Source organism: Marmota marmota, unplaced genomic scaffold (assembly GCF_001458135.2).
Source record: "Marmota marmota marmota unplaced genomic scaffold, marMar, whole genome shotgun sequence".
NCBI lineage: Eukaryota > Metazoa > Chordata > Mammalia > Rodentia > Sciuridae > Marmota > Marmota marmota.
The window spans coordinates 5,847,466-5,872,745 of NW_026000185.1; the positions used below are offsets into that span (position 1 = coordinate 5,847,466).

Below are 25,280 nucleotides of genomic sequence, written 5' to 3' on the forward strand. Positions count from 1 at the left end.
GGGCTGGGGTTGTGGCTCAGCTGTAGAGTGCTTGCCTAGCATGTGTGAGGCACTGGGTTCGAGTCTCAGCACCACATATAAATAAGTAAAAGGTTCATTGACAACTTAAAATTAAAAAAAAAAAATTATCTGTTATTTACTGAATGGTCCATAGCCTGTAGAAACCTGGTCACTGCTTCACTTAACATTCTTGTTTGTTTCTTTTTTCTGTGGTGCTGGGGTGGAACCCAGGGCCTCACACATGGCAGGCAAGCTCTTGAACCCTGAGCCACATCCCTAGCCTGGTTCTTGACATTCTTTTTCAGTAATATATATATATTTTTTTTAAAGATAGAGAGGGAGGGAGGGAGGGAGAGAGAGAGAGAATTTTTAATATTTATTTTTTAGTTCTCGGCGGACACAACATCTTTGTTTGTATGTGGTGCTGAGGATCGAACCCGGGCCGCACGCATGCCAGGCGAGCGCGCTACCGCTTGAGCCACATCCCCAGCCCTGACATTCTTAATGTAAATGGGTCCAGAGCATAACTTCAAGGACCAGCTTTCCAAAATGTTTTTGCTGTATTTTGGAAAGAGTTATGTTTACTGTAGACTGTAATTTGCTGTCCATCTAACATCAAGTTAAAATACTTAAGGGTTTTTATGTAGATTACCATGTAACATTTTTGGCATTAAAATATGTGTGTGTGTGTGTGTGCGTGTGTGCTGATAGCCTAAACTTTCAGGATGATCTTGTGAATGAGAATAACAATAACTGTATTCCTGAAAGGAAGAGCAGGAAAGGACACATCTGTTGTACTGGGCACTGTACTGGGTGCTTTGCAAATCTTCTTGTATCATCTCTTATTTAATATTCCTGTGAGGTCGATACCAGATCTATTTTACACAAGGAATAAAATTTGCTGAGCTACTTTTCTGACTGTCCAGGAGATTATTCAAATTATATGTGTTTGAAGATGGCAGACTTGTACTTCACATCCACCTGTGACTGACTCCAAATCCTGAATTTTTTCTACATGATTTTATCTGTAATAAAACAAGGAAGTGTATGATGCCTTACTTTCTGTGTGTGGAGCAGGATTCCCCATACACAGTTTATGGAACAAATATCTGGGAGAATGAGTTATTTCCTGGGAGTATTTTTTCTTGTGTGAAAGGATTTACTACTTATACCTTATAGAAACACACCCTGTTCACTGTGTTTTGCCCATGGTCCAGTTGAGCTGTGGCTTAGAGCAAATAGGTTTTGCCAGACCCATGAGAAGGTGGACTCTCCTAGCTAGAAAAGTATGTGCTTGCCTTACATTCAGGAGGCCAGCATGAGTACAAATATGATTTACAGGTGGTTCTAAGAAGTTACCTAGCCTCTTTTAATTTTGCTTACATTATGGTAGCAAAGAAAGGTTTGATTTAGAACTTTCTGAGTGTTTTAAAATTTTCAAAACACAAAAGAACAAAGAATAACTAACACTTGTATTTCTTTTCTTTAATGTTTTTTAAGTTGTAGATGGACACAATATCTTTATTTTATTTATTTATTTTTAAGTGGTCCTGGGAATCTAACCCAGTGCCCAGTGCCTCACGAATGTGAGGCAAGTGCTCTACCACTGAGCCACATCCCCAGCCCCAACACCTGTATTTCTGTTAGTCTGAATTAATACCTGTTGATAGTTATCATTTTTTTTATTCTTAAAATTTGGCTTTAAAAAAATCACCTGTTCTAGATTTACAGAAAAATTGAAAGTGCAGAAAGTCCCGTTCTTCGTTGACTCACACCCACCCAGCTTCCTGTTCACATCTCACATGGTTGTGGTGTATTTATTGACCAGTATTGATACATGATGATTAACTGAAGTCCGCTTTTAATTGGATTTTCTTGATTTTTCCCTCAAGTCCTCCTCCTGTTTTAGGAGCCCTTCCAGGACAGACCTTTCTTAAGTGTGCTATTTTCTTAGCCTTTCCTTGGTCATATAATGACCTTGACAGTTTTCAGGAGAACTGCTTAGGTATATTATAAGATGCCCCTCTTTTGGGATTTGCTTGATGTTTTTCTCAAGATAGACCAGGGTAGTGGGGAATATCCTAGAGGTGAAGAACTGTTTTCATCACATACTTCAGGGGTGCACTGCAGTTGGTGTTGCCCTTGGTCACGTGGCTGTGGTTGTGTCTCGGGCTTCTCCACTTCAGTGTTGCCCTTCCATACTTTCTCTTTGAAAGGAGTCACTAAGTGCAGTAAACACTTAGGGTGAGGAGGATTATGTTTTACCTACCTTAGGGTAGAGTGTTGACACATTTTATTTGGAATTCTGCATGTGAAATTTGTCTGTCTCTCTCTCTCTCTCTCTCTCTCTTTTTTTTTTTGGTTCTGGGGATCTAACCCAGGCCCTTGCACATTCTAGACAAGTACTCTACCACTGATGTACACCACCAACCCCTGGTGTGTGTGTGTGTGTGTGTGTGTGTATTTTTATTTAGAGACAGGTTCCTACTGAGTTGCTTAGTGCCTCGCTTTTGCTGAGGCTGGCTTTGAACTTGCAATCATCCTGCCTCAGTCTCCCAAGCCTCTGAGATTACAGGTGTGTGTCACTGCGTCTGGCTGTATTTTTCTTTCTTTCTTTTTAAAATTAGTCTTCTCTGTTGTTTCTTCATCCTATTCTAAAATGAAAATTTGGCCTTCTATAAGAGGTTCAAATAGTGGATATAAATGAATTGCAGGAACAAGAGATTTTTGTCTTAATACTTTTAAAAACAAAGGCATACTTATATATTGGTCTTTCCCCAAGTATATTTGGTTGTCTTTGATTTTCTTGGTGGTGTGATATGCATTCTGACTGTATAAAGGTTCACTTTTCCTTTTTTGGTTGCAGGCTCTAAGAAAAATGTCTAGACCCTCCAACTAGTGCCTGACTAGAACCAGGAATTGAATGCTGGTGACATTTTCTTGTCAGGGAGTACAAGTATTTATCAGTGGATGGCAATCTCTTACACATTTTAGGATGAGAATGTGGCACTTGGTCTCAAGTGATATGATTGCAGTGGCTGCTTTGTTAACCAGGTGGAAACTTTTCATGTGCTCAGTAATGAGCCATGTTATTCATTTTGTGTTTTTTGCAAGTAATGAAGATTGAACTGGAGAACAGGCTAGCTTAAATTCTTCCTAGACCAGAGCAAGAGATCAGTAGCACTGAGAGATGTGGTCTTCAAACATTGTCTGGAATTACTGACTTGATCATTTTTGCAGTTTGAGTGCATTCCTGTTTGTTTTTAACTGTAGAAGATCTGTTCATTTCAGAGTCCTACCTGATGTTAGAGCTTATTTTGTGTATGTGTGCGTTCTGCATCTGGAAAGAGACCTTAAAGCTGCCCCAAGATTGTGCAGTGCCTTTTGTTTTTTCAGAGCATTTTCCTACATGTTGCTGTGCCATTCAAGTTGGAAACAGGAAGTCAGAGCAACCCTGTGTGAATGGAGAGCAGGTATATAATCTCAGCTGTAAACAGGTGTCCTGATCTGGTACAAGGAGGTGAGGCTTGGAACACAGAGATAAGGACAGACCAGGGGGAGGTTACAGAGTGCATTTTCCCCTAAAACCAGGTACGGAGAGGGTCTTTATAAATCAGGAGTCATTGTCTGCTTGGCAGCTGTGCTCTCTGGGTTTTCAGGGAATGGCTTCACCTTGGTATTCTGCCCTGCCCTGGGGGTTTCACTGAAACCACAGTAAGCCAAGGAAGGAGCAGCCAGGAGGTGGAGAGGCTCTTGGATCATGTCCTCAGCTTTCAACTGGAGCAAGCCAAGTAACTTTTGTCCTGTTTGTCAGTGTGAGTGATGCTCTCTGAGCCAGTGCTTACCTTTTAAGACGAGTTACCAGCCTTAATAATCTACTCACTCCTGTTCCTTCCAGTCTGTTTTTATGTACATTTAAGTTATTTGAGTAGAGATAGACTTTGAAACTGCAAGAATAATGGGATATCCAGGTCCCTTCCTTAAGTGTCTCAATACATTCTCATTCTTGCCAACAATGCAGAGCACCTGCAGCTGAGCTTTATGTTGTTATGGCACAGCTCAAGGATGACTTCTTGAGCTCCTTTGAGATCCACCTCAGTCATTGTGGTATCACCTGTTGACAGCCTACATCTTATTTCTTTGTGGCTTGTGTCTCTTATCTTGGACTATGGAGAACTTGGCCCCTTTGTATTGCCTGCCTCCATCACCATTTAGTACCTGTCCCCTGGAAGAGGCCTAGTAGGAGTCACTTTCCTGTTTGATAAGTGTTACGTTACCACATCTTTTTTTTTTTTTTAATTTTTTATTTTTAATATTTATTTTTTAGTTTTCGGCGGACACAACATCTTTGTTTGTATGTGGTGCTGAGGATCGAACCCGGGCCGCACGCATGCCAGGCGAGCGCGCTACCGCTTGAGCCACATCCCCAGCCCACCACATCTTTTTCAAAGAGTGTTTTTATCCCAGGGCAGGGGGACCATGTGACACCTGCTGGGTGGCCTTCTTGCCATGAGGGCCTGTTCCTTGTACAGATATATTCCAATAATAACCATGTTGCAATCTGAATTTGGTAACTAAACATGCTCAGGTGAATTCCTGATCCATTCTGTTGCTTGTTGCTTTCTGAAGCTCACACATCAGATTCAGACAGCAGGGATGGTTGTACCCCTGATGCACTAGGAGCCAGTTGTGTGATTGCCGAGATGGCGGACTATTAGACAACAGACAACTCTAAGTGTCCTGCTTGTTTTTGTGTTTTGTTTTTTTCTTTCTTTCATCCCAGCCTTCTCTGCGAAGACTGGTGGTAGATGTCTAATAGCAATGGCTAAGCCTCATTTATTTGGACTTTTTTGGTCACATGAATAATACATTAGAGCAAAGTGTGACAATTTTGATAGCCATGTTATAGTCAGGGTGCATTTGATTTAAATTGCCACCCCAGAGTAATCTCTTGACAGTCACAATCAGTTTAGTCTAAGTAGTTGTATCCAGTGTCTGCTGACGGCTTCAATTAATACTTTAAATACAACCCTACAGCTAAACAGTGGGTCAGTCATTTGTCATTATCGACAGTATGTTTGAGTGGAGAATGACTTTAAAAACCAGTTTTTCCTCCTTAAAACAATGCTTTGTATAGATGTTTTGAATGATATAAAAAAGAAAATAAACACTCCAGAGTAACCACTATTAAACATTTTAACATTCTTTTCTCTTTATTGTGTGTGTGTGTGTGTGTGTGTGCGTGCTTGCGCTACAGGATTGTGTCTTTTGTGTCCCTCTTTTTTTTTTTTTTTAAATTTAAAGGAGCTTTTCCCTTGCCAGTAATCAAGAGTGACTTGCAGTCACACAGCCAGCTCACCAACCCCACCAGTTCCTTTTGCCCTAATGCCTTGAATGTGATCTCTCTGTGAACCAGGTGTTAAGCTAGCTCCAGGCTTCCTCAGAGTCTCCTCATCAATATCACCTGTCAGGAGGACTTGATTTAAGATATTTTCCTGTGCCAGCTGTATTTTTGATAGGACTTTTCACAGCTCAGTGTTTTATAAGAAGTTGAGCCACAGATGTTTTGAAATGACTGTACTACTCTGTGTGTGCTTTACCCTTCTGGTCATGGTGTTCTGCGTTCTAGGGCTGCCGCCTTCTACTCATCTTCCTCTTGCCACCCTAGCCAGGAGGCTTTCCAGGAGGAGGTGACACAGAACCTGAATTGAGGATGTTCCCGAGGTTGTCTTCTAGGGCTTATCCCCTTGTACTGTTTCCTTGCTCTCATGGTAAAGTTGACAGCCTGTTTCAAGAACTCATTCTGGTTTCCTGTTCCATTGGAGAGGGGGTGCCCAGTTCTCGGAGTGTCACCTTACCTTTTCCTTTGGCTCTTTTCCTCTCACATCTTCTTTCAAGTTACCCTTTTTTACTTTTCCTTGCTGTGGGTTCCTTCATTACCTTTACTCAGATAACCTTGTTCCTTTGTGGCTTCCTCTGTGTATGTTTTCTGTCATTGTCATCAGTGAATGAATTGTCAATCTCCGGAGGAAGGTGCATTTCTGCTTGTCATGAGAGCTCTCTGCTGCAGAGGATTTGGGGTACATGCTTATTAGTTCATCTAGCGACTTATGGCCAGCTCTCATCTCTGCTTCATTGTGCTATAGTTGAGCTTCAGTGTTAATTAAAAGAATTTTTATAGATTCTCTGTTTATATTTGAAATGATTTTTTTTTTTGTTATCTCCCCTCCCCCTGTTTTCCTTTCTTTCTTTGTTGTGTAGGGTATTGAACTCAAGGCTTTGTGCACACTCTACCACTGAGTTATATCCTTAACCCTTTTTATTTTGAGACTAGGTCTGGGTTGCCCAAGCTGGCTTTGAATTTGAAATCCTCCTGCCTCAGCTTCTTGAGTAGCTGGGATTATATTATCAGCATGTGTGCCGCTATGCCTGACTATTCCCCTTACCCCCTCTTCCCCTTTACTACTTCTCCATTGTCACTGTGGGTTAGGCCATACAGGGATGGACTGGGTTGGGCTAGGAATTATTAGTCCTGAAGAGGCTGCCCCTCTGTCCAGAGAATTAGGATTTGAAGGAATTGGGAAAAATAATCTACTAAGCTTGATCACTCTTTCTTTGGTTTGTTTTGCCTCAGATTGTGCTTTCTGTAAAGTATTCAGGACATGGATGCAGAGGCACAGAGCTATGGAAGCTTTGTCCTTTTGCTGTGTGGACTACAGGGAGTGCTCCATGAAATCCTGCTTTTCTGGAAAACTCACCGGCCATCACAGGGGCCCTATATAGGGTAATGCTGGGGTGAGGTCTTTCAGGACCAGGTAGACTCAGGACCTCGAATTGTTACTCCCCTCGAGTAGCTGCTTCTCCTAGGAGTCCTAACCTCACATAAATCAAGCACATATTGAAACCAAAGCCATCAGAGTTTAGGATCAGAAGGAACTTTAATTTAGAATTAATTAAATTTAGAAGGATCATCTAAATTCTCCTCTGTTTTATACATGAGGAAAACTAAAGCTTAGAGGAGCAAGAAGTTTATCCCCACTGCATGGCTGGTTAGAAGAGGCTTAGAAATCGTCTTTCCACCACTCAGCTGGGTGAGTGTTTTTGCTTGTGAATTAATACAGACTGCACCCTGGGGAGCTGGAATTTCCCGAAGCCCTGGTCTCTTGAACTATAGGCACTGATATTAGGGTGCCAGCTTTGTTATCAAAAGATCTCTAGTCTTGAGTATCCATTGCTCTAAGGCTCAGTTTGGTCACAGCTTCCTGAAAGAAGACATGTTATCCAAGTGAAGCGTGATGAGAGTTGCTAGATGATATTTCTTATTCACCTTTCAGTTAGAATTTATCTCTTCAAGGGAAGTCTTCAGACCTGGGATGTGGTTTGCTGAGTGCTCTCCAAGGTGGCAGCTGTAAGAATGGGGTCAAGTGCCCAGGTGCTCTTGCCCAGTTCTGCACCAGGGGCACTCTGGCCAGCTAGTGCTGCCTGTGGCATTATCAGTGGTGGCCTCTGTCCTTTACTCTCCATTTGCCAAGTTGAGGTGCTGGAAAGATTCCAGGAGCAAGCGGTGACAGCGGACAACTGAATACAGTCGTGTCTTTCCATGAAAACTGCTTTTCTTGGTTTCCTTCCAACACTGGTAGGTTGCCAAAAGAAAATGCTTTTGGCTTTACAAATGATGTGGCCATAGTTTCAGTTAGTTCTGGTTCTTCATGTCATTGAAAAGAATGAATTCTTTGGCCCTCAAATGGTTTACAAATACTTGGTTATTACAAACTGAATGGTGGTGTTCTTACACACCTTATATGCATTTGTAGTTTTTAAGTGTATTCCAGTGATTGGGGAAGATGTTGAAAACCTCAACTCAACAAACTTGTCAAGGCAGGCTGAACCGTGTCTAAGAGTGCTTGTGATGGCGTGGTCACTTATGAGAAGAAGGCACATCAGTTTTTTTCTTCATGAGAGCATTCTTGTTCAATTTGTCCACATTTTGGTATAAATCTCAACCCAGGGATGTTAGATCAGGGTAGTTTGATTACATTGCTTATGATATATTCTTAGTTTGAAGTGAATATTCTGAATTAATTGTTTTTAAAGCTAGAAAACAAGTGAGGGTAAAGACTGGAAAAGCTGGTAATGCACCAGGACAGTTTGGAAATAGTGGCCTCTTGAGTATCTGTATAAGGAGTAAACTCACAGGGCTGTCACAGGGCTTTTGATGTTGCTGTGAGCACATGTCATGATTAAATGCAGTGAGTCCACCTGGCCTGGCTGCCCACTCCTCACCATCAGTGTTCCTGGAAACTTCTTTATTTCATTTATTACCATAGGTGTACTTAGAAATATAAAGTATAAAGCGACCCGTCCCAGAGTCTCAGAATAATCATGGTGCTGGAGCAGCTGACACCATAACACTCTTGCATGTCAGCTCCTCTTCTGGGTGCTTCACATGTGAGTTTGTGTCATCTGCACACAGCCCTAAGAAGTACAGTTATCTCCAGTTTTCAGATGTTAAGATCACGGCACAGAGAAATTTAAATAAATTTCCAAAGGTGACATAGTAAGTGGCAGAGCCACTGTTAAGACTAAGTAAATATCCCAAGTCCATGTATCTGACCATGAGGTTGTCCCACTTCTCTGAATAAAATCGTACCATCACTGTGTTCCAGGAGAACTTTTTCATTCCCCCCCCCCAAAAAAAATGGGCATTGTGCTGGCTTTGTCCCATGGCAGTAGTTTGGTCTTTGTAGACAGAGCCCATGTCTCTGGCCGGTGGTACTCATTCAAGTCCAGTCTGCTTGGAGGGCCTCAGTGGGAAGGGGACACCCTCATGGTTCAGGGTACGGTCTCTGTACTGGAGATGTGTGGAGCTTTGGGATGAGTTCTTGAGCTGATTTGGTGTATTCTGAGCTTTCTGGCTGATCCTTTCCTCATGAATAAAGTGGCAGGTTTAATACCCTGACTTGACTGGTCATCCCCACAAACCTTATTTCTTATATATTCCCCCCCTTATGCTTTCTGACCAACAAAGCTCTGCTTCCTCTGAGCACTCTACTGTGGTGTGGTTTTAAGTGTATTTCAAGGTGTGAGGAAACTGAAGTAGTCAACTTTTGAAAAAGCAGTGTGATTAGTGGTCTCACTGAAACCACATCAAACTCAGCATTGCCACTGGATGTGTTTCCTACGGCCCCGCTGAGTCAAGTGAGGTCCTGCATTGGCAGCACTGTCTACTTGTCCTTCTGCTCCTGCTGGTTGCATAGTATCCCTTCAGGCAGTTAGCTGTGTTGGACTCTTTCTGTGAGAGCATATTCCAAGCAGTTTCCTGGAGGAATTGGTTTGTGACTAGGTGGTTTTCATACACAGGCAGTGCCTCTGGGGAAGGAGACTGTGTGCTAAGTCTCCCGCAAGTGGCATATGGTCCTGTGAGTGGCACATGGTCCTGTGAGATCAGGATTAGTCTTGTTCTTCCTTGAGCATTGTGGGGAAATTGAATAATGTTCTTTTCCCCACCAAAACGAATGTCGTACAAAACTTTGCATAGGTGTCATTAACCAGACTTCTCTCTCGTGTCCCTACCAACTGCCCAGGCAGTCCCTACCCATTGTTTCCTCCCAGTAGAGCCTGGACTGCTGTAGTGTGGTCCTAGGTGAAGAAAGTGCCTCTCTGTGGCTTGCTACCACTGCAGAAGCCTGTTCTAGGGAGAAGCTTCTCTTGTGTGATTTGCCTGCACTCTTTCAGTCTCATCTTTCCACTCAGTGCTGGTCCTCCTTAACCCCTAGATAGTTCTCAGATTTCTGTCCACTGCCTTCTTTATAGACTGGGTCTTACTTGATGAATTAGGTGGGAGATGTGAGCAGTAGGGATGTTCCCCTGATTAATGCAATGGAGACAGAGATCTTTCTGCTCTTTAGGGGTCCAGAGCATGTTTTCTTACTAATATTTTAATAGCTGTCATATCATTACAAGTAGAAAATTATATTTGTCCTCTACACCAAAGTAAACAGAGAAGGCTTTCTGAAGTCAGAGATGATGACCACTGAGGCTGATGGTTCAGTATTTTGGATCCCAGGTGAGAGGCTCTGGATTAGGGCATGGATGGAACCTTGCACCAGCGCCAAAGATCTGCTGGCCCAGGAGGTGTGGCACAGTTGACCCAGACTGCTCTCCTGTCTTGCTTCCATCACACACAAAACTGTCATTCTGTAAAATCAACTTAAAGGGTATATGCTTATTTTGCCCAACTTTTCAACATGGGTAAGTGAACTGTCTGTCAATTCATTTTAGTAACTCAGGTCTGTGGAAGTTCAGAAGATGGTTAGAAAGAGTCCTGCTGTCTTTCCCAGTGCACTCTGACTGCCATCGTGCCCAGCATCACTGACTTGCCCGATGTTCTTTGACCACCTCCTTCCTCGGGGCTGACACACGGGGCTCTGTTTCCTGAGGGCTTGAGGGCAGTGATGTCTTGGGAATGTTCATTTTGGGTTCTTTCCACAAGTACGAAGTACCCACTATGTGCTGATATGAGTTAGAGTTACAGAGGAGACAAATGTTCAAGGAGGGCAGTACTTTTTATCCTGGTTTTGAGTCCAAGACAGACTCAGGATGGGTCATCATAAATATTATTTATGATAGATAATGCCAGTTGTGTAGTGCTCTGCCTCACCATATCTGCCAGAAGAGGAGAAGCATAGTTCACCCTTTCTTCTGCTGTGTTGTTGACTGTCTCTTGATGATATGCCATACATTAGGACCCAAGCTGCTTTTGGCCGTTGGCTGGGTGCTGCTGCCAGTTTGCTGCAGGTGTCTTTGTATCAGTAAGAAAGAATAGAGTGGGCCTTGCTCTTGGGCTCTAAAGGAGCTGTGGTTGTCAGGTCTCATAACTTGGTCATGCTAAGTAAGGGTCATTACTGTCCCTCACCCCACCCCATTTCGTCCTTGGGGTGGGTAAGTTCTAGTCTGGTATTCATATCCCCCCTCCCCCAATCTTCTCTAGTGTGTTCTTTCCTTATGCACAGGAATTGTAGATTACATATTTTTATTCTTTCAGTGAAGAGACAAGCAGGTGTTCAAATGACTGATACACTTCATCACAGTGCTTTTTTGTTGGACAATTTGGTAGAGCTTAAGGCATTATTTAATCGATTCCATTATGAGAGAGATTTTTTAAGGTTCTTATTGCAGTTAGATTTTTCTGAGATTGAACGTAAATTAAATGCATGAGTATGAAGGGCTGTTTGGAAGGACAGAGTAGAAACACTTAAACACGAAAGGGCCGTTGGAGGGTGCTAGCATTCCATCGTTGTTGACCTGTTCGCGTGTCCCTTTCATAGTCATGAGTACTCCCTGTTTCTTTTCTGTTCTGCTTTTTGGATTTTACTGAAAAGATTATTTCAGAAGTTCTCTAGAAGTCGATAACACCAAGTTTTGATGAACTTCAGTGGAAAATAAAGCCACATTCACTAGATAATCATCAAGTAACTGTATGGAAATTAAATGAAGGTTTTTAATTAATTGAAGTGACATTATGATTTTACTATTTCGTTTTGAGTATATGTGCTCCAAATACACATGTGTTAGCCTAGGCTTGAGGACCACAGATGTTCAATTTGATTAATGAAGAATAGATAAAGAATAAAAATTTAGAAATTTAGAGTCTCAGAAGCAAATGGCTTATCCCTTAAACTTCAACTGAGGACTGGAGTGTGGCCCTGAGTTCTTCCTGACTTTCCCTGGAGACATTTTGGGGTGAGTCAAGGATAGCCTGCTTGAAGGTGATCAGTGGGCCTTTGGCGGACTGTGGCCTCTTTGGCCTTGTTGTTTACTGACCCTGAGCTGACTAAGGAAAGTCTGGGGCCAGACACTAGGTTTGTTTGCTTTTGTCATGGCTCAGGTTGAACCTCTGTGAGGTGGACGTTTCTTATATGCCATATGTGACCTTTGACTTTTGCTGGGGCATTTAACCTTTTAAAAATTCTAACTATGTGGAAGCAGTTTATATCCTATCTGATGTCCAAGGAGAAAAGATGCAGAGAAATTTCCTAAAGAAATCTATTATAGTGCTTCCAAACACAAGGTTTCTCTTTGAAATTGACCATGTAGCAAGTACTGCATAGTCTGACCAGGTGGTATTACCCTACTGACCAGATATACCCATCCCATTTTCTTTACTTTGTCAAAATGATCATTGGAATGCTGTCAGAAATGCAAAGTTTTAGAAGTGGATCTTCAAAACAGGTCAGACATGCTGGGTGCAGTGGCATATGCCTATAACCCCAGCTGCTCGGTTTCCCTTTCTTCACTGAAGAGGCATTTGGTGTGAGTAGAAAGACCCTTCACCATGTACCACCTGCCAGCCACATTGGTTGCTTGATGCTAGTCAAATCCTAATTAATCAGAAACATCCAAATGACATTGATTTCTTGTTTGCCAAATTTGTGGTATAAGGGGCAAGCTCCATGGTGAGTAGGAAAGCTGTCTCCTGGTGCTCAGCACTGGGCTTGGCTCACAGCAGAACCTTGGTGAATGCTGTTGACAAGGAGGACAAGTTGAGGAGGGTGACTGAGGTCGTGTATTCTGATATAAGTGGTCCAAAGTAGACAAATTGAGGAATTAGAAAAGTTTAACTGTATAATGTTTGTTAACGTTTTCAAATTCTGGGCCTTTAAGAACTTGCTAACTAGAATTTAGCACAGTACTTTCTGAAAATACATTTACTGCTTCAGTCTGAGTTTCAGATAACACTTGACAGAACCTAGCTGAGAATTTGCTCACTATAGTTTCACATTGATGAACTCTCCTGAGCTGAAGGTTGAGGCTCATTGATGAGCGTGGTGAAGGATTTATGTTTCAGTTTACTCACATAGAACACATAGAGCAAAAGTGGTAGCTAGAAAGATATCACTTTCAGAAAGGTGAGAAATGCCAACTCTGAGGGCTCAGGGTAGAGGGAAGCCACCTGTGTATAAGAATGCATAGAGCAATATCTTTTTGGTTGAAGTACTTTTGGTGCTGTGTGTTTGGTTCTGTGTGTAGACCTATTTCAGCAGAAAGGGGACATTTGGAATTAGCGGTGTTTCACGTTGGTTTGTTAGCAGTGTAGATTTTTAGAGCTGAAAGAAATAACATGGCTTGTCTTGTTCAAGACACTCACTTTGCAGATAAGGAGATGGAAATTCCCAGAGGGATCTAAATTACCCAGAGTGGATGTGCTGATATGTAGTCACCATGTGAGGCTGGTGGTGAGTTCTTGGATGGAAACTCACTCCTGGGGTTCTTTCCTGTCCAGACATCAAACAGACCAGGATGCTAGAAATGTAGAGCAAGTGTTGGACAGCTTGTGAGAAAACAAAGGCAAGTAGCTCAGACATCCAGCTTCTTAATGATTAGTCTTTGTTCCTCCCCAAGGGGACAAGAAAGCATCAGGGTAATGTGTTGGGGATTCCTAAGGAGGCTGGAACTTATGTGACCTGAGGAAACTGACCTGGGTCTGTGGTTGGTCTCCTGGAGGCGTAGCTGAGAATTCCTCCTTCCCACTCTTGCCTAATCTACCATATATTTAGTTTTATTTCACTTTTTTCTTTCGTAGTAGTGAGGATGGAATCCAGGGATCATGCATACTAGGCAATTGCTCTATCACTGAGCTATATCCTCGGCCATACCCCCCTTTCCGAGACAGGATTTTATTAAGTTGATGAGGCTAGCCTCAAACTTGTGATCCTCCTGCCTCAGCCTCCAAAGGATTATAGATGTGTATCCATGCCTGGTTTGCTTTAATTTTTTAAAAAAAGATTTAGTAGGGGAAATTTCCAGCATGTATACTATTAGAGGGGACGACATAGTCCTGTCTACTTAGTATATTTGGCAGTTACCAACCCTTGCATGCATGCCCCTCTTGCTGCCACCAGCTACCTTGCTGGATCATTTTAAGGCAAATCCAAGATATCATTTCATTACCAATATTTCTACTTTGCATTTTGAACTAATGAACACTTAGTTCACATCTGAACCAACTCCCTGAGATTCTGGAAGGATACATATCTGGGAAGGAGGAATATGGCTGAGAGTGAGGGAGAAAAGTCCTGCCTCTTTTGGGATAGTGTTTAGGATGGGACATAACTGTTTGAAGCTTCTTCATTAGCCTTCTCCCTGAAGTGATAGCTTTGAGCAACTTGCTGTGTTTATAATCCTGATTGTGGACTCTGATAATGAGCCTTTAGTTTGTAATTGAAATGAGGATTTCATAGGAAATAAACAATTTTTCCATCATTGGATCAAGTGAACATTTCTGAGGCCCTTCCTTTAATGTATGTTTGCATTGTGACAGTTGATCTTACCTGTTTTTGTTTCAGATGGGAATGACTGGTAACACAAGTCCATTTGGACAGCCTTTCAGTCAACCTGGAGGGCAGCAAATGGGAGCCACTGGAGTGAACCCCCAACTATCCAGCAAACAGAGCATGGTCAATAGTTTGCCTACCTTCCCTACAGACATCAAGAATACTTCAGTCACCAATGTGCCAAATATGGTAAGGTGCCCTTGGTGCTCAGTGCTGTGGGACTTGGTGTGGGTGCTTTGGCATATGGATTTTATTGCACCGACAGTGTGTTAAGTGGGTGATAGGAAGATAACCCATATTTCTTATGATTAAGTTACTCTCTAAGTGATCTTTACATTTTCTGTGATGAGCTGACAGCAGGAGGGATAGCCACTCCTCACAGACTTCCTTTGTTTATGAAAAAATATACATAAGTGAATTACTTTACCTTTCTTTGCAGAATCACCAGAATCAGCAACACTGGCTTTTTGTTAGCTTGCTATTTGTTAGTGATTTGAAGCTATCAGTAAAAGTCCATCAATTTGTGTTATGGTCAAACAAATGACATTTGTCTTCCAACGACTTCGTTTTGTTGATAAGACAGGTCTTGTGCCTGAGTTGATGGATGATTTCACATCTTCATTCTCCCTATAAAACAGGAACTGTCCACGAACCCTCTAACCTAACTAATCAAGATATTAGTGGGAAAATACCTCTTTTTGCACCACAAAGTAAAATCTTTGTTAATTCAGATCATGGAGGAAGCAATGCCTACTGTGGTCCATCCTCACTGTGTACACCCCAACTGTTGAACATCTGATTTGTGTTTGGTGATTGGTCAAGCCCTGAACAGACAACTGTCTTCTTTCCTGGGCTTATTGCCAGTGGTCAGACCTTCTAAGCTTGCCACTCACATATTTCTGCAGTAGCAATTTGGGAAGTCTTAGAAGAAAGCCAGAGGATTATGTTCAAAAACATTTGTCATCTGCCCTACCCCTGCCTCAGTTCTGGGGATCAAACCCAGGGGCACTTTACTACTGAGCCCAGGCCTTTTAATTTTTAATTTAAAAAACATATTTTTAGCTGTAGATGAACACAATATCTTTATTTTGTTTGTTTATTTTTATGCGGTGCTGAGAATCAAACCCAGTGCTTCACACATGCTAGGCAAGTACTCCACCACTGAGCTACAGCCCCAGCCCTGATTTTTAATTTCGAGACAGGGTCTTCTCCTTAAGTTACCCAGACTGGCCTCAAACTCATGATTTTCTTGCCTCAGCTTATTGAGTAGCTGGGATTACAGATATGGGCCACTGTGCCTAGCTTTCCTTTCTCCTTTAAAATTCTGTTTGAGGTTGGGAATGTAGCTCACTACTAGAGTGCTTTCCTCCCATGTGCTAGTCCTGGGGTTCAAGCACCACAGGGGAGAAAAAAAAAATCTGGCTGCTGGCCCCACTTCACCCTCTCTCCTTTACCTACACCTGACTAATACAATCCCTCTACTCTGCCAGCCTGGGCTACTGCTTTGTAGGACTGAATCTGCTGTCTGTGGTCTACTCATCAAGATAGTGGACAGAGGCTTCTTTCCTTCCTGTACTAGGGCTGCAGGGCCTCTCTGCCCTGGGGACTCTCAGTTCTCTGTTACAGGGCCTCTTGGACCCTTGGGGATATTTAACAGCGTCTCTGGCCACTTCCCATGAGATAGATGCCCATGGCCCTCTCTCCCTACTCCATTTGTAGCAATCAGAAATGTGTCCAGATATTGACATAAGTTCCCTAGGGGCACAGTCTTGTGCGCTCACATACACGTGCGCACACACCCACCATTTGGAACTCCTACTGTGGAGAGTGATTGGGGGAAGCAGTAACAGTGAAGTCTCATTCTTTGGTCTGTCTTTTGGAGTCTAACCATTTCCCTCCCTTACTCTCTTCTCATCTTCCCCTTTCTCTCTCGGGCTTCCCAGGATCATGGTAAACTGAGGAAGCATTCTTGTCCACGGGAATTGTGCTGCTTGCTTGGGGGCCACTTTCCCACAAAAGCCCATGTGGACTTAAGGAGAGAGATCTGCCATAGATGTCCTCAAAGGGCAAAATTGAGTGACTACTTCTGCTGTTGGCCTGGACCCTTTATTTTGGAGGCTCCGGGATAGGATGAGCTCCCTCACGCCTGGGAGGCAGCATGATCCCAGTGTGGCCTTCAGTGCCCTGCTGGAGGTAGGAACCGGAGTGGCTGGCAGGGAGGTTGGACATGAGCACACATGGTTTGCCTGGCATCTTTTTAAGTGTTCATGCCCTCTGATTAACCTTATTCCTGCAGTGGCCTCGTGAGAGGCATCATTACAGGCCCCATTTTATAGATGAGGACATTAAGCTTGAGGGAGTTTGGTTTGTTCAAGACTATATAGCTTTCTATGTGTAAAGCTCTTTTTTTTTTTTGTACCAGGAATTGAACTCAGGGTCACTCAACCACTGAGCCACATCCCCTAGCCCTATTTTGTATTTTATTTAGAAACAGGGTCTCCCCGAGTTGCTGAACGCCTCCCTGTTGCTGAGGCTGGCTTTGAACTCCTGATCCTCCTGTCTCAGCCTCCCAAACTGCTGGGATTACAGGCATGTGCCACCAAACCCAGCTGTAAAGCTCTTTTTAATTAAGTCTGGATGTCATGCTTCAGAAGCCCTGGGTCCCCTGGGAATGCCCCCCTTGCCTGTGCTTACTCGGCTTGTTTGCAGTTCCTCCATTTTGTTTTGTGATCTTCCTCAAATTTTCTCCATTATATCTGGCCTCTTGAAATCCACAGATTTTTTCATTATGCAGAAAAGTGGTTACAGAAAAACTAGGTCTGTTCAATGAAAAAAAGGAAAATAAGCCTTGAACTCACTTGTACTTCTTTTCATGTTTTGGGTAACCTTTGGAATTTGACTAGATTTGGTACCAGTTTAGGTATGAACTTTGATGCCAAATTACGTTGTACCAGGTCAGGCTCTGATGGAATAATTTAAGTTACATGGTCATTGACCTAGGAGCTCTTGCTTTTCTGTCTTTTGGGTTTCTACAGGATTCCACCTTTGCTAAGTGGTGTTAAGAAAGGGAAGGGATGGGGTCTTTCTGTTAATTTGTCCCATTTTGGGGGTCCTTCTATGTGCCCGAGTACTGGTGTGGGCATCCAGAATACAGGTGTGAATGTTGCAGGGTATGCTCCTCTTTCGTGAAATTAGGACTGCAATGGTGACAGAAAATAAGTAGAAAACTGTGGGAGACCAACCTTACACGGGACTGAGTCACACTCCCCGGCTGGGTGCTGAGGCGCTCAGTCACAGAAATATGGCAGAGATTTCCCCACCCTTCTTGGGTTCCAGGGTTGGTGTCTCCTGCATGGATGTGTCTTGCTACAGCCCCATGGGTGAAGCTACGCTCACCTGTTCCTTTGTAATGTAACCCCTTGCCCTGTTTATGATAGAATCTTCTATGGAAGTGCCTTGTGTGTGTCCCCTTCTCTTACTGTGCCCTTGGGTGTGGCCTACCCAGGTGTCAGTCAACCTGCTGACAGTGGACATCATGAAGATAGACTCAGTCCCCTGAAACCTGACCCCTTGCCTCATTTGAATAGCTTCTCCTCAATAAAAGGGGTCAGTGTGTGCTCTCGCTCTCTCTCTTCCTGTGAACCCATAAGGTCAGAGGAGCCGTCACAGCGACCCCCAAGAAAAAGGTATTTGTGTCTCTTGTGTGGTTATTTCGTGCAGCCCAGTTAGCCCAGTTCAACTGGAGTGACCCCTGAGCCTTTTAGTCGCGAGAACAGAAACCCGGCCGAAAACTGCACCAAAGTTTGCATAGCATGCAGTGGTTGAAACTAACACAGGAGCCACCTTACTTGGAGCCCTCAGAGAAGGCTGCACCGAGAAAGGGACATTTGATGTCACAGAGACCCCAGGGCACCAGGAGTGCATTGGCTTGTAGAAAGTGTCAGAAGTCTAGTGCATGGGAAAGATGACTCTTGGGGAGGGGAAAAGGGATATATGAAGCTCAGGGCCAAGTAGGAGCCAGCCAGAGGGCTCTTGGATAGAAGGAGAGACCTTGGCTTGCAGGGAAATAATCTGCAGTCTTAATACCCTTCAGAGCCTTTTCTGGCTGCCAGCTGGAGAGGTTGAGGATGGAGTGCACTGCCGAAGGCTGGAGGAGCTACTGGCCTAGATGTGGTTGGATGCACTGGGGGTATGGGAGACTAGCTGAGGTTTGCCATTTGGGTAGCTGTATGGGAGACATGGTGAAAAGTCTTTTACGGAGCTGGTGGAGAGGACAGAGGGATTAGTGCCTTTGGGGATACTTATGGATTCCCAAGAGGTGAAGAAAGCAGGTAGGCATACAAGTAGAGCAAACACTGGCCTTCTGGGAGTCAGCAGCGCTCACAAAGCACACAGTGCACTCACAACTCTAGGGTGAATAATATGACCCAGGGAGAGCACTAGACAGCCTGGCTAGGGAGGACATGAAGGAATAGCCAGCAAAGGGGATAGTACGGGAGTAAGTCACCACAGCTAAGAGAAGACCTCTAGGCTGCAGGAAATGGTAGCTGCTGAGAGGCTGAGTAAGATAAGGGCAGATGGCGTCATTAGAGAGTGAAGGTTGATCTGTGGGGAGCACAGTCTGCCATTGAGAGATGCAATCTACATGCACAGAGACCTGGGGACCAACAGCCTCTGTGGCCACCCCTGACACTCCCAGCCTCCTTTCCCGTAGGCTGTGTTGCCAAGAGCACTGAAAGGGTTAGTTCCTCTCTTGGAAATAGCATCATTCTTGAGGACTTTCTCAAAAGGAAAGTCATGCTTCAGAAGCTGTGAGTAGCCAGGCACAGTGATGCATGCCTATAATCCCAGCAGCTTGGGAGGCTGAGGCAGGAGGGTCGTGAGTACAAAGCCAGCCTCAACAACTTAGCAAGGCCCTAAGCAACTTAGTGAGACTGTCTCAAAATAAAAAAAGGACTGGGGATGTGGCTCAATGATGAAGTGTCCCTGGGTTTAATCCCAACTACCAAAAAAAAAAAAGAAAAGGAAATGTACATTTTCTTAAATTTTCAGATGCATCTCATTGTGGCTCTTATCTTTGGCCATTCTATTTGAAGTCTCTTACTTTATATAGATTTAGAGGTTTGTTAAAAATATCCATATATTATTTCATAACTCTTAGGTGCACCTTTTTTTGCTTACTTTTCTGCAGATGTACATCTCTGAAGTCTGTGTGTATTAGACCTAGTCAAGTCTTCGATTTAATGACATGCAGAATGCATGCGGTTTGACTTGTTCATAAATTGAATTAATAGAGTGACATAATTATTAAACAAGCTTACAGTTTATTAGGATAGCATAAGTAGGTGTAAGAATTTAGAAATTAAATTTTTTTGACAAAGGAAGAGGAGCAGGCTTTGTGGGGGAGAGGCTGAGTCACCCTTTTAGGTTGAGTTTGAGGTGTGCCAGACCTATCTTTGAGCAGGAAGTGCATGCTGGGAACTCAAGCCCTACAAGCAGGCAGGGATGAACAGGCCATTTAAGAGCAGTTCTTTTGGAAGAGGTGCCACTTGACTCTTGGTGACTTTGTCCTATCTAAGCTTCAGCTTGGACTTTCTGCCACTTCCACAGAGTGCTCTTTGGAAGTGGGACTCACCTTTGACCGAGAACATTTTTTTTTTAAATACTTTGGTTTTTTGTTTTTTTTTTTAAAGAGAGAGAGAGAGAGAGAATTTTAATATTTATTATTATTTTTTTTAGTTATCGGCGGACACAACATCTTTGTATGTGGTGCTGAGGATCGAACCTGGGCCGCACGCATGCGAGACGAGTGCGCTACCGCTTGAGCTACATCCCCAGCCCCAATACTTTGTTTTTTTTTTTTTTAGAGAGAGACAGAGAATTTTTTAATATTTATTTTTTTAGTTATTGGTGGACACAACATCTTTGTTTGTATGTGGTGCTGAGGATCGAACCCGGCTGCGCACATGCCAGGCGAGCGCGCTACCGCTTGAGCCACATCCCCAGCCCCGACCGAGAACATTTTGTGACCAGAGGGGCCTTGTCTCCAGGTTTCCCCATATGGTTTCCCACGGAGTTATTTCTGATATGGAGTTCCTGTGTGGACTTTTTAAAGAAAAATTTAAACGACATCATGTGATGATTCATCAGGTGTGCTGCTTGTTTAAAACTGTGGTGGGAAACACCTGTGATCCCAGCAGTTCAGGAGGCTGAGACAGGAGGATCACAGCTTTGGGGCCAGTCTCAGCAACTTAGCCAGATCCCATCTCAAAATAAATAAATAAACAAACAAACAAACAAATAAATAAAAATAAGGGCTGGGGATGTAGCTCAGTGCCACTGGATTCAAATTTAAAAAAAAATGCAAAAATGTTCATGAAAGCAGAGTTTATAGGTTTTTTTGATTGTGTGTCAGAGTATTGATGTGGAGGTTTTAGACAAAGGCCTCTGGCAGCTGCTGACTGACGTCTCTAAACAGGAAAGTGTGGCTGGTGGCAGACTGTTCAGGCAGTTGAAGGTTGTGGAGTGTCTTTTCTGTCTTTCCGGAATAACCTGGCTGGGGCAGTGACATTGGCAGCATTTGAGTGGCAAACCATAGGCAACAGGCTTTGCTCAGGTGGTTCACACAGCTGTAGCTGTCTTATGTATGTCAGTGGTTCCTGGGCCTCACCTCGTCCTCTGACTCAGAATCTTTCAGGAGGAAAGTTAGGAATATCTCAGTTTTTTGTGGCCACTCTGTGAAACTTCAGGTTTTTTCTTATTCAGTTTCTCAGTTTATGGTTCTTATTTCCCAATGATGTAATTTACATAATTCTCAAGTAGATGATCTGTAGTCCTTTCACTGGAATCTGCACTTTAAAATAGCCCCTCTGGTGATTCTGATGTAGAACAAAGCTCACGAGAGCCACTGTGTGTGAAATGTCAGTGGCCAAGTGGCCTCCTGTGTGCTACAGAGTGAGCTTACCTTGTGGGTCTTGGTGTCCTCCTTAACCTTAATACTTCAAAAGCCTTCACCATCCCCCCTGCCAGCTACGTTCATCATGTTCTCATCGTTGCCTTTCCCTTGGGTCTAGTCTCTAATGACTGGGGGATCAAGGTGAAACTGCATGAAAGGCCAGGACTCTCTTTGTCCTTGTCTTCAGTGGGCTCATTTCATGGTGTAGATTTTTTCCCACAGATGCTAAAGTTCACCATTCTTTATGTGAAAATCTGAAGACTGCTGCTTGTCTAATGTTTGCCTCTGTCCACTAGGGAGGGTGCTTGCAGAGTTCTCCCGGGGTGACCAGGCAGTAGTTGTGTTGCCACCTTCCCGTGACAGCAGCTCTGTGTAAAGCCACACTGCAGTTGTGAATGTGTCTCACTGATCAAATTGGATAATGTGGGGAAATATTTGAATGAAGCCTTTGACCATAATTGTTAATAATTTAAATGTTTGTGTATTTTTAAGAATTTATATCTATTTCTTCTATCATACTGGCTCCACCTGTATCATGAAAATTGCTGAGAAAATAAGTATGCAGGACCTTCAAAGAATAACCTTTGGTCTAAAATTCTTAACAGTAGCTTAGTGTAAATCCTTTTTTTCTGTTTGGACTTATCCTCATTTGTTCTGGCAATAAATATCAGCTGGGAAACATAGTCTAAGTACAAATTATAGTATGTGGCTTGTGGCATATAATAGGAAACTAAATTGGGGGAAATTAGGCAGTCCTGTGGTATAGGAACATTCTGTGTACCATAAATACAGTCAACCTTCTGTGTCTGTAGGTTTTGCATCTGTGGACTCAGCCAACCTCAGATGGAAATTAGTTTCTAAGTAACACATACATTATTCTATAAACAATGTGGTATAAGAACTATTTATGTCAAACTTTCCTTCTATTAGGTATTAAAGTAATGTAGAGATGATTTAGAGAATTCAGGAGGCTATGCCTAGGTTATAAATGGACAGACCACTTTATGTGAGGGTCTTGAGCATCAATAGATTTTGTTATCCACAAGGCTCCTGTAATACTAGGAATGATTGTAGAGTCCAGAGTCTGCTTAGGATAGCCCTTTCTTCAACAAAACCTCCTCATTGGAAGCATAAATTGTGCCCACAGATACGCATAGCTCTTTCACTTCATAAAAAGTAGAGACCTGGTCAGACATTTCTTTAAAGGAGGACTGGGGCTGGGGCCCAGTGGTAAAGCACTTGCCTTGCACTTGTGAGGCACTGAGTTTGATCCTCAGCACCACATATAAATAAATAAGTAAGTAAGTAAATAATTAAAGGCATGGTGTCCATCTAAAACACACACACACACACAAACACACAAAGAAATTAAAAAGACTAAAGGAGATGTGCTCTGTACTTACTTAGAACTAGTACCACAATGTCTGCCTGTCTGTTAGCAGCAAGCAGAAGAGGTGTTTACCAGGCATTTCTGAGAAATTAGTGATCGTTAGGACTTAGTAGATGGTAAGTGTGATGATGCAGGATGAGGACAGTCATAGCCAGCCATGTCCACACAGTGCCTCAGTGTCTGAAGTGTTCTGAGCCAGGTTGATCCTCTTGAAGCCAGTCTATAGTCAATATTCCTGAAGACTGTTTCTTTATAAATTTTAGTCAATTGGTAATCCTTAAACTGGTTGTAGGCAAATGACTGTTGCCTGATAAGACCCTGTAACTGAGTTGAGACCTGCCGTTTGGCTTGGTCCATCACCTTGTCCCCATGGGACTAGATTGAGCATTGTCTGATTTTCATTTGTGTGAACCCTTCCTGGGTAGACCTGCTCTCCAGTTCTGGAGGCTGTGACCATGGGACAGGTAAAGGGAGTAGCAGAACTACTTGCCTCAACTTTGCTGTGGCCATTCTGTTTTCTTTCCAACTTTTTTGAGCTGGAAGATTTACCTAGAAATGATCCTGGTCCCACTTGCTCATTTTAAGTTATTTCCCTATTGAATTGAGATCTTAAAATTTAAGATAATGTTATTTAAAAAAAAAATCAGTAAACACCAATCAAGAATACAGAAACTCAAGAACTTATTCCATCCATTTGAATGAATAGCTGTGTTCCATTTCTTACCAGTTGATCTTCATCATCTCAGCATGATCATCCTTCTTCCTACACTGGTAGCGGTGTGCTCTTATGGGGAACATTCTATTTTGTGATTCCAGAGCTTGCATAGTCAGCTGTTGCAGGGTCCTTCTGGGGGAATCAGAAAGGCAGTACTGCAGAGCTGTCTTGTCCTACCTGGTGATGTTGGTGTCGTTTTCTAATACTAAATGGAGGTTATGGAGGGTCACACATTCCAGATAGTCAGGGAGGGAGTATCCAAGAAGCATGGCTCTGGGACCTCACTGGGATGTGAAGGTGGGGGCTGGCTGGGTCTCGAGGGCTGCTCTGGAAGGAGGTAGTGCATTTCTTACTGTTCTTTTTTGGTCTCTCTTCTCAGTGTTTGGAGCACAGGGTGCTTTGAAGGCATTATAATGTATACTTGGGCACTTACTGGAAAATAACATTTTTTTAATGAGGAATGCCAGAATAAACTTTATTATGCTCATTCTTGGTGCACATCTCTATTTCCTTAGGGTAGAATACAAGGTATATGGGAGAAACAGTTGGGACCAGTTATACAAAGCTATGTAAGTAACGATCCTTGTAAAAATGCATATTGAAATCTAAAATTTAATGAATGCAAGGGCAAGTGAGTGTTTGCCCTTACATGTGGTCTGATGGATGGAATGTGACTGATGTTGGGACTAGTAAATTATGGTGACAAGCAACCCAGGCAAAGAGCATGTGGTTAAGTTGAGTGAAGAAGACCAGGGTAGGTGAGTGGGCTGCACCTTGAAGCCTGAGGGTTGGTGAGCTTTTGTTCACAAGCGGTTCTTCAGTGGTTCAGAATGTTTAGCCAGCTTTACTCCCTGGCCATTACTGACCTCCTTCTTCTGTGTTTATGAATTTGGCATGAACTTTGGATAGATGCTATTATATTGCCTTTCAACAAGAGCCATGTATCAGGTTGCTTACATCATACCATCCTCCCAAATCTGGGGGCTCTCACCTTGTTCTTGGTAGGAGAAAATGATGTCATCTTATTTTGATTTTTGATTTTTTTTTTTAGTACTAGTAGAATTAAAGTGCTATGTTTATAGACATGGTCATTACTTATTTAAATCGCTTAGTTTCTATCCTGTTAGATTTGCTCAGAACTCTTTAGCAAGATAGTCAACCCTATGTTGAGGAGGGGAGCAGAAAGGTTCAGCATGGGGGCTCTGGGACTGGTCCTGAGTGCTTTGGGAGGGGCAGCCCCTAACTGAGCACTGCTTGCTGGGCCTGGAACCCAGAGCCTGGCACAGGGTACTTGAGAAATGAAGATGGGCCAAGAGGAAAAGAGTACTTTTTGCAGTACTGTTTGTATGGTCTTGTGTGTTTCAGGTCTTTCCGCTGGTTTATCAGTCTTTACCTTTGTCCTGTTTGCTCCCAGTGGGTTTAGTCATAACGAGCATGAGTTTTTACGTAGTCTGGCCTCATACTTTCCCTTTAGGGAACTGTGCTCTGCTGTATGATAATTGGCCTTGGACTTTTTTCCTCTTAAATCTTTTGTTTTATTCTCACTGTAAAGGTACATACATGTTAATTTTGGAAAATTTGGTAAAACATCAATCAAAATAATAATACATCCCCTGTGGAACTTCAACAAATAGAAATGGCTGTGGCCCCTTGGCAGATGTGGGAGGGAGGGGACCTGTGTTTTTAAGAGTTTCACTGGAGGGCTGGGGATGTGGCTCAAGCGGTAGCGCGCTCGCCTGGCATGCGTGCAGCCCGGGTTCGATCCTCAGCACCACAAAGATGTTGTGTCCGCCAAAAACTAAAAAATAAATATTAAAAAATTCTCTCCCCCTCCCTCCCTCCCTTTACTCGTAGAGTGGTCGGCGTCTCTCAAGGCACACAGGGGAT

The 25,280-nt window shown here is 43.1% G+C and overlaps 1 protein-coding gene across 2 annotated transcripts in view; it reads left to right on the forward strand.

Moving 5' to 3' along the window:
* The window catches only part of LOC107146666 (CREB binding protein), a 133,605-nt gene that overhangs the window by 41,782 nt on the left and 66,543 nt on the right, over positions 1-25,280 (forward strand). The window contains exon 3 of one of the 2 annotated variants that reach the window (XM_015490802.2): positions 14,346-14,522. The exons of the other annotated variant lie outside the window; for it this stretch is intronic. Coding sequence (XP_015346288.1) covers positions 14,346-14,522 — 177 coding nt within the window. The remainder of the gene's footprint in view (positions 1-14,345; positions 14,523-25,280) is intronic. 2 annotated transcript variants of the gene reach the window in all.